The 15,599-nt window shown below is 35.8% G+C and overlaps 1 protein-coding gene across 1 annotated transcript in view; it reads left to right on the top strand.

Moving 5' to 3' along the window:
* The first annotated feature begins 5,828 nt into the window (after positions 1-5,828).
* The window catches only part of TRPM1 (transient receptor potential cation channel subfamily M member 1), a 101,935-nt gene continuing 92,164 nt past the window's right edge, over positions 5,829-15,599 (top strand). The window contains exons 1-6 of the mRNA XM_056815648.1: positions 5,829-5,897; positions 7,428-7,507; positions 10,542-10,740; positions 12,995-13,208; positions 13,858-13,982; positions 14,623-14,794. Of these exons, the coding sequence (XP_056671626.1) occupies positions 5,829-5,897; positions 7,428-7,507; positions 10,542-10,740; positions 12,995-13,208; positions 13,858-13,982; positions 14,623-14,794 (859 nt within the window). The remainder of the gene's footprint in view (positions 5,898-7,427; positions 7,508-10,541; positions 10,741-12,994; positions 13,209-13,857; positions 13,983-14,622; positions 14,795-15,599) is intronic.

The following is a 15,599-nucleotide window of genomic DNA, read 5'->3' as shown; positions in this document are numbered from 1 at the left end:
GCCTGGCACACAGAAGGCATTTAAATACTGTTGATTGATGATTAAAGTATTAAAAGGAGTTAGATTTGTAGTCAGAAGACCTGCATTCAAATCCTGACTCTTACTATTTAACTACCTTTGTGATCTTGAGTCAATCATTTCATCTCTCTGGGCCTTAGATTTTCCCCTTTGTAAAAAGAGAGGGATGGACTAAATGACCTCTAAGATCTGATAATAAAGCTTTGATCTCATGATATTTTATGTCTCTAGGATCTTATGATTCCCAAGTATTCCATAACTTAAGAAGCAGCCAAATTCTCTGCTCCAACCACCCCTACTTCTTCATATTACGCTGTAGGGTCAAAAAGGTACCTGATTTGGAATCTGAGGATCTAGTTTTGAATCCCAGTTCTTTGATGCCCTGCTTTCTGTCTCTCTGACACCCTTCAAATCCCACTTATATTTTAAATCCTACTTCAGTCAGTCTCCATCTCCTTCATGAAGCTTTTCCCAACTATTTTAGCCCACATTGATCTCTTTCTTCTCTGCTTTCCAATAGCTCTGATAGTCAGAATCACATAATTCAACCCTTGATTAGAGACTATCTTTTCCTGGTCTCTAATGGTTAAATGTGAGGTTCCACTCATATCATTAGCTCCTGGAAGTGGGGGATATCATGCTCTACATACTGCCACTTAATATAAATTAGTGCTATTGGCTAAAATCCTTTAGAAGAAGCTTTTATAATTTTCTAACAAAAAACGAAATGTGATGTACGTTTTCCCATGAATCTCCAAAGACCTTACTCATTTTCACATGCTTTCCGAGTATATGCTTTCTGTGCAAGGACAGGGTTTGTGAAATGTACCTGGGTCTGACCTGCCTTCAGGCCATTGTTGTTTTGGAATTTACATTAACAATTCATAAGGAGCCTTGGGTTGTATTAGCTCAAAGATTCCATGGCTCTTTGTCTGGCCTAGCTTTGGCATTATTCCACTTTGGCAATGAAGGGGGGTGGGGAGAGGTGAGTCTGCTCAAGAAGTTACTGTCACCTAGGAGTCAGCCCTTTCCACACAACCCACAATAGATAGCCTAGTGCAGTGAACCAGTATTCCCAGAACTATTAGGCCTACAACACCTAAGCCTATTCAGTAGCCAGATCTACCAGCACCATGTCTATGACCTGTCCATCAAGAGGACTGGGCAACCAGCTGCTGTTAGTGGGCAAACAGCAGCCTGCAAATGATCGTTAATAAGCCATGTGTGGGCTCCTGACCTTTGGACTTATAATTCATTTTTACCAAAAATCACTTGTCCTGGGTAAGTAATGATTTTTACCAAGTGAATAGAATAGAGTACTGTTTTTATTCCTCTTTCTGCCTATAAGCACCAGGTAAAAGGTAATAGGATGGGAGAGAGAAGGGGTTTCAAGTAGGAAAAAAACCTGATGGGCTGGCAGATAGATGTCTGTGCATATTTGTAAGGCCACTGTAGCAGATGTTTCATCAGTATGTTTTATTGAAAGCTATTTAGGTTTCAGCTTTGTTCCGTCCAAACTTATTATTATAATTATGATTATGAATATCTGGCATTGATGGAGTACTTTTAACAGTGCTTTACATAATTATGTTTCCTATGTATTGTTTGTCTCACTAATCAATCAAAAATATTTATGATGGTATAGGAATTGTATTAAAAAATTATAAACTCCACAAAGGCAGGAATCATGCCTTACACTTCTTTTAAATATCCCATTGTGATTAACAATACTCAGATTGAATAGTTCATAGATTTTAAAACTGGAAAAGATATTGGAGACCGTTCATTCTAACCCCATTAATTTATAGATGAAGAAACTTCATCCCAAAGATGTCAAGGCATTTGCCCAAAGTAATACATATACTAAGGTAGTTGATCCAGAATTCAAATCCAGATTTTTTTTTTTTGTATTTCAGATGTAGCATTCTTTAGTGCCATGAACACAGCAGAAACTCTCAGTCTTTACTTCCTAAATTGAATTAAGGCTAGGCATTTAACAACTAAATAAACCTTTTAACCTCACAATGCAGGACAAAGACAAAACTTTGTCAGTCACAACCAAAAGGTTTATTGTTTTTGTTCCTTTCTTTAGAGAAAAGGAATTTTACAGCCTATAAGGTATAAAAGTAGATACAAATGTCTCCTTTATCCCAGCCTTGCTAGATACAATACCAGCTACAATACCAGGCAAGGACACAAGGTGGCACATTATTGCCAATGTTCCATCCAGCAACTTTTGCTGCTTTATCATTTAGAAAGGGATTTGACTACAAAGTTTCTTTTTGACTGTGTAAAAAGTTAAGTTTGTCACAAGTGGGGAGCAGTGAGTGATTAGAGGCAGGTAGGTTGTACACTGCTCAGCACTGTTAGACCAGGAGTTAGAAGTTGCTGTTCAGTTGTTTTTAAGTCTTGTCTGCCTCTTTGTAACCACATTTAGGGTTTTCTTGGCAAAGATACTGGAATGGTTTTCTTCTCCACTTCATTTTACTCACGAGGAACTGAGGCAAACAAGGTTAAGTGATTTGCCCTGCTTCACACAGCTAATAAGTGTCTGAGGCCAGATTTGAAATCAGGAAGATCAGTCTTCCTGACTCCAGGGCCAGTGCTCTAAGTCATTAATACCGTGAGTTCTTGAAATTTACAGTTGGACAGAAACATAGAGATCATTGAGTTCTGGTGTTCCTAACCTATTTAGGATCACAGACCCCTTTGGCAATAATATGGTGAAACCTATGTACTTCTTAGATTAACATCTTATATGATGGAAGGAAATTATATATTTCAGACAGAGGTTAGTGAAAATAGACAATTTCCCCCCATGCATGTCCATAAACCCTTCCCATCTCCATGAAATCTATCCATAGGGTCTGCTGATCCCAAATAAAGATGTTCCTAATCAAGTCCAATCCCATGATCATATAAATGAAAAAAAAAAACTGAGCCTCAGAGAAAAGCGAAAGGGACTGTAATTAGATTCAATCTTTATTAAATTTCCATCTTTAAAGACATTGGTATTAGATGTTAAATTGACCTAAGATTACAGGGAAGGTAATAGAACCAGATTTTGAAACTACATTCCTATTATCATAGGACTGTATATCTAGAGTGAGAAAAGCTATATAATAATAATAATAATAATAATAATAATAATAATAATAAATAGCATATAAAAGTATAAGAAGTAGCTTTGAGGTTTGCAAAGTATTTCATTTGGTCTTTACAAATAACTCTGATAGGTAAATACTATGATGTCCCCCATTTTACAGATGGGAAATCTGGGGTTGAAAGTGGTTAAATGATATACTAAGGCTCAAATGGCTAGTAAGTGTATGAATTAAGATTTAGCCTTAGCTCTTATCTCCACATCTAAGATGCTATCCACTATACTACCTAGCTGCCAGTATCAGATGTCAGAAGTTATTTAGTCCAACTCCCTCTTTATTGATTTGAAAACTGAAACCAAGAAGTTATATGCCTTATCCAAGGTCACAGAGTTAAGTGGGATGTCCAGATTCAGTCTTCTAACTCTTAATCTAGGACCCTTTACTGTGATAGTGTTCTCTCTTGATCTATTTAATACATGGATAGACAAGGGCAAAAAGATTATTGTCTATCCAAATATTTTAAATTTATATCACCTATCAGAAATTCTCTGAATGCAAATCCAATGTTCTTTTTATTACTTTATGCTATTCTTTTCTGAATAAAAATTAATTTATTCTATAGCAGGGATCAATCTAATTCATTAGCTACAGAGTCATTCTGAAAAAATGGAATGAATGTAAGATAATTCTCTTTGGATGGATGTAAGCAAGAAGACAAGTCTGGATAGGACAATATAGTGAGGGCACCCAAACAATGGAGGAGTCAACCTAAGGATACTAGATATCTAGGGAAGTAAACATAAAAAAGGAAGATGTGGCCAACACAACTATTCTACAGGTTAGTCCAGGGCCAGCATTTAATAATAATAATAATAATTATTATTATTAGATAATATTTATATAGTACTTACCATGTGCCATGTACTATGCTAAGTGCTTAATAATTATTATCTCATTTAATCCTCATAATAACGCTGAAGGAAGGTGTTATTATAAAGGAGATAAAACTGAGGCAAGCAGAAGTTAAATTATTTGTCCAGGGTCACACAGTTAGTAAGTATATGAGGATTGGATTTGAACTCAGTTCTTTCTGTCTCCAGACCAAGCATATTTACCCACAACACCAATTTGCTTCCAGATTGCAATGCAAGTGGCAAATGGATTACAGGTATGCCCAGATGTTTCTTTTTTAATGCAGTAGAAATTAATGATATTCATTTTGGAGCCAGAAAATTAAGAGCTGCCAAAAGTGTTTTTTCTCAGTATTACCTTTTACATAAAGGAACATAGAAAATATATTCCAATAACCTCCAGCTTTCATCATATCTGACTCAATTTTGGTAGAAGCCCAGCCTTATTAATTATCCCTCGGGACTTTCCATGATGCTCTTCTACAGTTTACTGGCATTTTACTATTTTTCACTGATCTCTCAATTGAATAGTCAGCTATCTCAATGCCATTCCCCACTTCTCTTTTCTACTAATACAGCTGGAAAACAGCCCTAAATCCTCTAAAATGTGTCTGGTCCAAGGTTTTCATGCTATTTCCAAAATCACCAGGTTTGATATTATCTCCCTGAAAAACACACACACAAACCCTACTCTTTCCTACTCCTCTCACCCCCCCCAAAATAGTCCTACCAACTTGTTGGTAATCCCAAACCAAATTCATAATATTATGAGCTTTTTTTTCTTTAAAGAAGGGATATTTTCCCTCCAGACAGTCAATAGTCTATTTAGTTATTTGTCCTCCATTATAATCAAGCTCTGTTTAAGGAGATTAAACAGACAAAGGCAGGGAGCTTCAAAGGCTGACTTGCTACTCTTTGTTTTGATTCCACTGAGTTAGAATGCCCATTTGCCTTCTTTTTATTAGGACTAAAACATAATTCAGAGCCATACATAGAAGCTCTATGGAAGGCCATTACTCTGAATCCCAGGTACTTTCTGAAGAACAATAAATTTGGAATTCTCCTTATGTTTTTCAATGGTATTGATACTAGTTTGTGATTGAAATAAATATGGTGTAGTGCAAAGAGACTTGTTTGGGGATAGGGGAAACGTGGGTTCTTATTTTGCCTCTGCCACAGATGAATTTGAGTAAGTAACCCCAACTTTCTTGTCTCTTCACCTGCAAAATATGGAGCACGAGGAGAATATTAAGGCCTAGGGGGCCATGATGGCAAAACTTTTAGATATCAAGTGCCCAAACTACAATCCTCACACTGCACATGAGCCCCCCTCCCACTTTGCCCCACACAGGAGAGGGAGGAAGTGCCCCTCTGGGGCTGCTAGGCAGAGGGGCAGATCATGTCAGAAATGTCCTCAAGCATTTGTGAGTGAGTTTGGAGAGGCAGAAGGGAGCAGTCCCCTCTGGCATGCTCCCATGTGCCATAGGTTTGCCAGCACAGACCTAGGGTGTTAGATGATCAAGAAAGTTCCTTGCAGCTAAGGCAGCACAGAAAAAGACCAGAAAGTTTAGGTTCAAATCTCACCTCTGATATTTACTACCCAAATCAGCCTCTCTCTACCACAGTTTCTCCATCTATAAAATGACAGGATTAATCTAGATGTCCTCTGAGATAGCTCCTAGCTTATTATCCAAATCCTATGATATTTCATCAAAGACCTGTCTTAGGAAGAATGCTAGCTATAGAGGTAAAGGCATCCAGTGAATGCATAATTGGTACTATAATCTCTGTGACTATGAGTAGCTCCCGCACTGGAGGCAATAGGACTGACTCAATATCTGTTTGCAAAGCCAGTGATTTCTTGGTACCAAGAAGGCAGGCACCAAGCCCATCTACCAAGATTAATGATGCCTCTGGTTGCTTACAGAATTCTTCAGGCTTTATTGTTAGCTTACTAATTGAACTTACTGTTCTTCTTGAAAGACGTGGTTAGAATAATTAAAGCAAAAATATATTGCTGTTCTTCTCTGTCTTCTTCTCAGTCAAAGCCAATAATTTCCAAGCTTCTTTTTTTCTTTTTGTTTACACCATTTTAACTTCCTATACCTACTTTAAATATCTCATTTGGAATGTCACAGAATAAGAACCACTGAATGTGAGTCATTCAGGAAGGACCTCAGTAGCCAGCTAGGCCAAACCCAAATCCCAAAGAAAGATACTTACTTTAACATAACCAATAAGTGGTCAGCCAGATTTTATCCCTAAAATGTGGTAGATATTGGGTTAGGAGATACAAAAACAAAAATGAAACAACCCTGACCCTCAAGCAGTTTACATTCTTATAGGGGAAACTGTATATATCTACATATAGAAGTGATTTTTTTTCTTGAAATTTTAGGTTTATTTTAGAATTTATATAATTCTGGTTTTATTCATATTCATGAGCCTTTTTATATGTTTGCATATAATTTCCAAATTCTAAAGTTATCATTCCCAAAAGAAATAATTGTCATGGAAACATATGATTTAGAAAGTATTAAAAACAAGAACTAGGACAACTAACTCTGTTTTACCGCCATCCTCAAACTCATTTGATAAAGTCATAAGACTTTCTCAGATGAGCTATTAATGTGTTAATAAGATATTAATATCCTGTTACACCTTTAGTGGGATAAATAACTATTTTCTCTGTGTCTCAGTTTCTTCCTCTGTGTAAAATGACTAGATCTTGAAGATTCTATTATATTAAAAAATATTTTCCATTTTATTTTGTTTTTTAATTTATAATCATTTAATTTCTCTTCTCACTCCCACTTGAAGGGAAAAGAAAAATAAAACTCTAGTAACATATATGCATAGTCAATCAAGACAAACTCTCACATTGTTCATGATCAAAAATTTATGCCACATTTTTAATATAAATGCAGTATACACCATCACCTCTGTCAGGAGGCAAGTAGCATAGTTCATAATTAGTCCTCTCAAATTCTGTTCAGTCATCGTATTCATTCAAATTCTTAAGTCTTTGAAAATTGTATTTAAAATATTATTGTATAAATTGCTTTCCTAGTCCTGTGTATTCTGTATCAATTCCTACAGCTTTTCTTAAGTTTCTTTGAATCCAATCCTTATGTCCTCTAAAAATGGGTGATGGGGGTAGAGGGGAGTGGGCAGATGGGTAACTCAGTGGATTGAGAACCAGGCCTAGAAATGGGAGGTTCTAGGTTCAAATCTGTCCTCAGACAGGTCCTAGCTAAGGGACCCTGGGCAAGTCACTTAACCCTACTGAGTAGCCCTATTGGTTCTAAGGCAGAAGGTAAGAGTTTAAAAAAAAATAGAAATGGATGATGGGTTGATAATATGCTTTTCTAATTTCTACTTCTTCTTCTTTCAGGGACAAAAAGCTTGGATAGAGAAGACCTTTTCCAAAAGAGAATGCATCTACACAATTGTCAGCAGTAAAGATCCTAACAGGTGAACAAAAAACAGTAGTTTTGCCTGGGGGTTTTCAGAAAGGAAGTTCTGGTATAGGTGGAAATGAGTAAGTATGGTGGCCCAGAGCAGAGAAGGTAATCTAATGCAAACAAGAATACTTAAAAAAAAAGAAAAGAACTCTAATCAAAAATATCTCCACCAATAAAGTCTACTCACTATAGAACTTTTCTGGGTTGACAAGATTTTTTAAAATGCAAATATCTCCTTACACTGAATTATTTCCATCTAACACTAAAATCACTTTCCTTTGAAAATCTCTTAAAACCAGTGCTCTCAGAAAAGAAGAGATTTTTCTTATTAGGAAGAGAATATTAAACAAAGTATGGAAGGCTTTAGGGTAGAGGAAACTCCAAGAGGTAAAAACAGCATACTGAAGGAGATTGTGAGAATGGCAGAGACCAATTTCACCTAATATGCGATTTTGCTTTGGGCTCTGATAGCTCTCAGATAATACTTGTTTATACAAATATCTCATATGGTCTTCTGTACAATTTATGTGGCATTATTTTGATAATATGTTTAGATAAGATATTCTATCACTTGGAAGATAAGAGTTATTTTTAAATTAAAGAATTTAATTAAAAATTCAACATATCCTTGTATCTACCATTTAATTCTTTTTTGAAGGAAATTAACATGTTACTTACAATTGAAGAAAAAGGCCATTGATGATAGTCACTATTTTAGATACACAGAATCAACCTTGTAAGACTTTGGTCTTATCCACCTAGCTCAAAAGAGGTTGTCTTCCGTTCTGGTTCCTTAACTAAGAGATATGATTTGAGAGATATCCTAAGGTTTTATCAGTCTTGCATTTACCATTGATTTGCCCTGGTACCAGAAATTCCTACCATTAAAATCATCCTTTCCAGTTACAGTATTTCCTTCATATGGTCACTATGAAAATTCATACCCCTCAGAAAGGGGGGAGGGACTGATAGGATAATCTATTACTATCCACTAATACATCCACTTTATTTATCAGATTTATTGCCATAGCGATAGAGAGCAGGCTGCTACAGAAATTCAACATGGGAAGTATGCATTTGAATGGAAGAAGGAATGAGAAAAAGGTCTAAATTACAAGGCGCTTCACAAGGAACATAATCTTCTACTGGAACTCAGGAGTCTCAGATTGCCTAAGGTCTATGGGAAACATGATGGCTGAAGCTGTCACTACTGTGACTCTACTTTCCCAATCCAAATTCAGAATGTTCCTAGTAGCTGAGAACAATAAGATTCAATTCAACAAATATTTATTAAGCACCTATTATGTGCCTGACATAAAATGAGCAAAATATAGAAGGCAACCTCCTGGCACCATTTGGTCTAAGAAATACATTTTCCTACTTTATCTTGCTGTAAAAATGTATCTTGTGATGCTACCGTGTAAGGCTTAAACGTGTTTTATATGGTTTCAGAGTATTATTAAAAAGACTATGATGAAGTCATCCCAGAGAACTTTCTTTGCTCTGTTTCAATATGTCAGAGATACAATCAAAACATTGGTGGTATTCTATAATATGATTTATGATTTACACATTTATCCATTGTATATGACGAATTACACTTAGCTCAGAAATCGTTTTTCTTTTCAATTATTATGAAAAATGAAGATAATGTCATTTCTTTTGACAAGATCAAATATGGGTTATCATACCTATTTGGATGACTTAACAATAACTTAATCAGGGAAGGATAGCATTATAGTTATATACAGATTATATATATATGTATATATATATATATATGCATATATATATTTATAGAGGATAATGAACCATCAATTTTCATCTAGTTGGCAATCATACCATGAGGGGAAACTGGAATCAGGGAGGTAGGACTCAAGGGAAAATGCATTAAATAGTAGTTGATATAAGAACTCATGTAGTGGAGCATAATGAATAGAATTGATTTAGAGCCTCAGAAAACCAGGAGAACATTATACACAGAGACTGACACACTGTGGTACAATTGAATGTAATGAACTTCTCTACCATCCAGGACAATTCTAAAAGGCTTATAAGAAAGAACACTATCCGCATTCAGAGGAAGAACTGTGGGAGTAGAAACACAGAAGAAAAACAACTACTTGATCACATGGCTTAATGGGGATATGATTGGGGATGTAGACTCTAAATGATCACCCTAGTGCAAATATCAATAATATGGAAATAGGTCTTGATCAATGATAAATGTAAAACCCAGTGGAATTACACATTGGCTATGGGAGGGGGTGAGGGGAGAGGTGAGGGAAAGAACATGAATCTTGTAACCATGGAAAAATATTCAAAATTAATTAATTACATTAAATTTTCCAAAAAATAAAATAGAGCCTCAGAAAACTCTGTAAGATTTTAAATTATTCATATTTTATTAATTTCTTGATTAAAAGGAATTCCTATACCTGGAGTTCAGAAACTAAAAATGAAAAGAAATCTGGTGCCCTTGAACATCAGGATAAATGAGTTTCTGAGAGCACAGTACAATAAACTAGACTTTGTAAAAATGACCCTCTACTTTAAGAAAAGGCAAATACATGCTATTAAACTTTGTTTAGTAAGTCAGAGAAGCACAAAGTAGATTCAAGAAAGTTTTCCATCTTTATTGGTAAAAATTGCAACGTGTTTTGCATTTATCTGGAAAATGCAATCACATGTAATATATCATTCCCCAATTATTCCTTAGAGATTAATATACTCCTTTAAGGTAGGGATCCAGATATTTATCTTTGCATCTCCACCAATGCCTTGGATATCACAGTTGAGAGCAGAGACTGATTTTTCCCTTTTATTGTATCCATAGGCACAATGCCTCACACAAAGTAAACTCTTAATAAATGTTTGTTGTATAATTAAGAATTAAAGTACAAATTATAATCTATACTGATTCAGACTATTACTCCAATACAAATTTATATTTTGGCAACCAACACTTGGCAGGACTGGTCTTGTATAGCCACTGAAGGAATTGATTTGCATAATGAAAATATATTTTTTACTTTTATTTTTAGGTGTTGCTGTGGCCTGCTTATTTCCCAACATATTCCACCTCTTCCAAGTAGCACTCCCAACAAAAATGCAGAGGAAAATAAACAAGTGGAGGCAGCACAGCCAGAGAAATGGTCTATCAGTAAACATACTCAACTCTATCCAACAGATTCTTATGGGATGCTGGAATTTCAGGGTGGTGGACATTCAAACAAAGCAATGGTAAGAGATAAATTAAGAAGAAATATGGAGGAATATGTTATTGATACAACGAAAATGAAGTCTACTACATAGACTATATTTTTATTATGCTTTTTATTTGTGGTATAATGGGTTCCTTTTATACTTTTTATTCAGAAATTGAACATTGCTTTTGAAGTAACACATAAAGTATCCATAAAAAAAATGTTCCCTTTCCTAAATTTGGGCCACAGACTTGAAACATTTCTGTGGAATAAACTTCAAACAAAGTCATATCCAGTTTAATATGTATTTGTTTGGCTATTTAGATATGGAAAGGAACTTTTGTTTTCCTGACAAATTGTGACTTGACAATATTCTCAGATGCTCTAAGCTCTCTTGCAATGATTTTTAGTTTAGATATCTTTCAATAACCTTGAAACTATGAAGTTTGCAAAAAATGCTATGAAGCAATATAATACAATAGAATATTGTTTATTTTGTTTATGCTTTGTGTATCTTTCATAGGATTCTTGTGGCTCCTAGGTACCTGACCTTGGTTGGTTAAAAAAAAATAACAGGAAGGTTATAGAAATTGTTTTACTTTTCTAAAACATGTATATATGCATACATGAACTTGTAATGTATGTGTGTATATGAGAGAGGGAGAGAGAGAGAGAGAGAGAGAGAGAGAGAGAGAGAGAGAGAGAGAGAGAGAGAGAGAGAGAGAGAGAGAGAGAAAGTACATAAGAAATAGTGTAGTATAATGGACGAAAAGATAGCCTTGTATCTAGAAAGACCTGAGTATAAGTTCTACCTATGAAACATACTGCTCTGACCCTGGGCAAGAAGCTGTTGACATGAAAATAGAAGGACTTTCTTTGCCTGGGAGTTCCCTATATCACTGAAATCAGTGGTTTCATGTTGTCCAAGACATAGCATGCATGTACATGCCCTGGGGGCACAGAGGGAGCTGCTGCTCTATTCCCCCTGAGGGGGATCACTGCCCCTGAGGACACTTTTTGCATGCCAAGTCCCTCTGTCCAGCTGACCAATGCAAGCACTTCCTCCCTCTACTTTCTGAGGTAATGTGGGGAGGGCTGACAGGCAGTTGGAAGGTGCAGTTTGAGCACACAGTCTCTAAAAGGTTAGCCAATGCTGATTATTCATATATATATGCACACATACATACTTACACATATGATACATGCATTATACATATAGATACATTAACTTTGAAATTTCAAAACCTTCCTATGTATTTTCAAGGTCCAGGTTATTAGAAACTGTCTACTTCACCTAAAGAGAACTCTGAAAGAGTCCGTTTATAAGTAGTTACCCTTTGATTTTCAAGTAAGCATTACCATTTACAAGTGACTTTCGGTACCATTGAGTACATTCTCTCAGCACCTTCTTGAAATGATTTTGGTTTTGGCTAGCCCTATGATCCATTTGTGTGGGAAACACCTAGTAAGGAAACTCCCTTTAACAATACAGATCTGCAATTAAATGTGATTTTTAGCCTTAAAGAATTGCCTGGCATTATTGAGAGGATTTACGACTTGTTCAGGGTCACACAAGCCAATATATGCCAAAGATTGGATTTGAATCTCTATCTTCCTAACTCCAAAGTCATATTTATAACCTCTATACCATCTTTCTTTCATTTAGAAACCAGATGAGTCTCAACAATTTTTCTTCCCAAGTGCCTGGCCATTGCACTTTTGTAAACACTACTTATTTTGCTATTCTATGAATGTTCTTTAAGTAAAATTTTGCTTTGTTTAAAGAATTAAAAAATGTGATCTTCCAGAACTATACTATACGTAGTTGGTAAATATAATAGTAATTGACATGGTGCCAATAGACACAAAACAATAATTCACAAAGAGTATAAATTCTGAATATTAATCTCTTCTTCTCTACTGAAAATGTCAGGCTTAAATATCAATCTACTGAAGACCTTCTATCTCAGTACCTAGCTATTTCAAGCAGTTTACCATTCTATTTTGCTCTTCTACTTCTGAGATGAGTTCAGGTCCTGACCAGGGTGTCATAGAAAAAATTTTAGAATTCTCCATCTCTGAGTTTCTACTTTGTTGCTGAACCAGAGTCACACAGGTTAACAGTGGCAGAATTGATAGGGGGAGAGGTTAGGAGGGACTCTAGGTACTACAATATGAAAGGAAATAAAAAAAGGACATCCCCTACTCATGTTTATCTAATTTGATTGGTAACCTTTGAACCAAGAAGTAAAACCAAGAACTTATACTCAGGATCACAAAATCTTTTGTAGTATATTCGTGTGTCATATGACACCAAACCGGATTCACTTCTTCATCTTATGGTGAAAGACTGGCAACTAGAACTTCCCAAGCTTTTAATCTCTGTTCATGGGGGACTCCAGAACTTTGAGATGCAGCCCAAGCTGAAGCAGATATTTGGAAAAGGACTAATCAAAGCTGCCATGACAACAGGAGCCTGGATTTTCACTGGAGGTGTCAGTACTGGTAAGAGCCCTGATTTAACTGATGAGTGGAAGAACTTGTATGTCCAAAAGAATCTTCTAGTAATTTTTAGAAAGGTCTTTTAAAAGTGACTACACTGATAGCATATATATTAAAATTGAAACAATAAAAAGAAGACCAACATAGCCCTTGCATAAGAATAACATCCCCTCATACATATATTTCATCTTCAGAGCATTCAGGGCCAACTCTAAATTCTTCTTTAGCCAATGCCTTATGTTTGACTTTGGTATTCTCTTTATGGACCACTAACCAAAAATAGCATTCTAAAGTTAACTCATTCAGGCCTATATTTGGATCTTTAGAATTAGTGCTATAAAAATCTGCAGTGCTACCCAAATCCTCCTATATAGTTTTGTGGAGTTTTTTTAATTTGCTTGTCTTTTTTTTCCCCCTCTAGGAACTAAGGCAGGATTCTTATTTACAGTAAATTGATCGTCTCATTTCATCTTTCTAAAAATTATATGGGTTATTATTTTAATTTCATGGAACTCAGAAAGGTTCCCTAAAATTCATTATTAGAATTATTAGTTGTGGTCCAAAGAACCTCAAAAGTTCACATGATCAGAGGCTTTAGAGCTGGAAGGGGCCTTAAAGATATCTATTCCAACAAATTATTGCTGCCTTGTAGGTGTCATTAGCCATGTAGGTGATGCCTTGAAAGACCATTCTTCAAAGTCCAGGGGCAGGATTTGTGCCATAGGAATTGCTCCATGGGGCATTGTGGAAAACAAGGAAGACCTCATTGGAAAGGATGTAAGTTTTTGTCTTGCGGTGGTTGTTGTTCAGTAATTTTTCACTTGTGTCTGGCCCTTCATGATCCCATTTGGGGTTTTCTTGGCAAAGATCCTGAAGTCATTTGCCACTTTCTTCTCCAGCTCATTTTACAGATGAGGAACTGAGGCATACTGAATTAACTAACTTGCCTAGGGTCACACAACTAGTAAATGTCTGAGGCCAGAGTTTAACTCAGGAAGATGAGTCTTCTTGACTCCAGGCCCAGAATTTAATCCATTGCACCACCTAGCTGCCCAAAATCTTTGTCTTAGGAACTTGCAAGTTTGTGAATTGTGCTAGGGTAATAAATATCTCATTAATTTGCCTACTATGTAATCTATTAATTCAGCAAAGTAGTGAAGCGAAGGTGAATTGGGAATAGCAACTCATGAGTTGCCTTTACAGGGCTTTGCAAACTTGGCATTTCCACCATTAACCTCTTCAAGAATCATCATGAACTAACTATATTAGATTAAAATAGCTATTAAATAACCATTTTATCTATCATTTTTGTTTTATCAACTTGTTTCAAAACTAATTTATATGTATTATTCCTCTAGGTGATATTTTACAGCAATAACAAAAACTTTTTTTTTTAATACCTATACATTTTCATTAGGTAACAAGGGTTTATCAAACCATGTCAAACCCTTTAAGTAAACTTTCTGTACTAAACAACTCTCATACTCACTTCATCTTGGCGGATAATGGCACACTTGGCAAATATGGAGCAGAAGTGAAGCTCCGGCGGCAATTGGAAAAACATATCTCTTTACAAAAGATTAACACACGTAAGTAGAGCAGAAATAGTAATATTTCTGAATAGTAATCAATGGCAAATAGAGGAGATATATATATATATGTATAACATACACATATATAATTTACATGGTGTGATTATAAAAAAGTCACATCTGAATTTCATAATAACCATGTCAGAACTCATGTTTACAAATGAAGTTTTGACCTTTTAGCTGTCACTTTGGAAGGTGTGGGAGCAGCATAAGAAGATCAGGGGCTTCCGTATGCAATGCACCCCAGGTTGTAAAATTTCTGAGTAGTTAGGAAGTCAGGGGCTTTCAATTCAGCAAGACTGTGGAAATAAGACCAGTGCACCCCAGACTGCAAGGTCATTTTGGGTAGCTATTAACTTAGAAGCAGTAAGACAGGTAGCCTGCTCCCCAGCATGAGAAAAACAAACATTTCCCTCTCCCCAAAACACTAGATGTCCTGCCAAGAAAATAATATGCAAGAGTACTGTAAGAAGAACATACAGTATTCTATACAAAACTGGGTCATATGTTGACATGTTGAATTGACGTTATCTATGATTTATTATCCTTTAGAAAACATTGCTTAGAGCCACTAAGATATTCTGTATCCATTGCTTCCATCTTGTAAATCATTGCTAATCATTGTTCCTGCAAAAGGCTTACCTAATCCTTTAGCCAACGTAATTTTCCCTATCAATAAAACACCCAATAAGAGGATGTCTGCAAGTCTGATCTGTAAGCTTGAGGGGGTGGGGGGCTGATCCTTCTGTAATCCCAAAGTCATTTCTCTCATCTGGGTTCAAAACCCACAAGTAATTTGTGA

This window comes from Monodelphis domestica, chromosome 1 (assembly GCF_027887165.1).
Source record: "Monodelphis domestica isolate mMonDom1 chromosome 1, mMonDom1.pri, whole genome shotgun sequence".
In the NCBI taxonomy this organism is placed as follows: domain Eukaryota; kingdom Metazoa; phylum Chordata; class Mammalia; order Didelphimorphia; family Didelphidae; genus Monodelphis; species Monodelphis domestica.
Note: the sequence above shows the minus strand (reverse complement) of the source record. Positions and strands in the feature narration are given on the sequence as shown.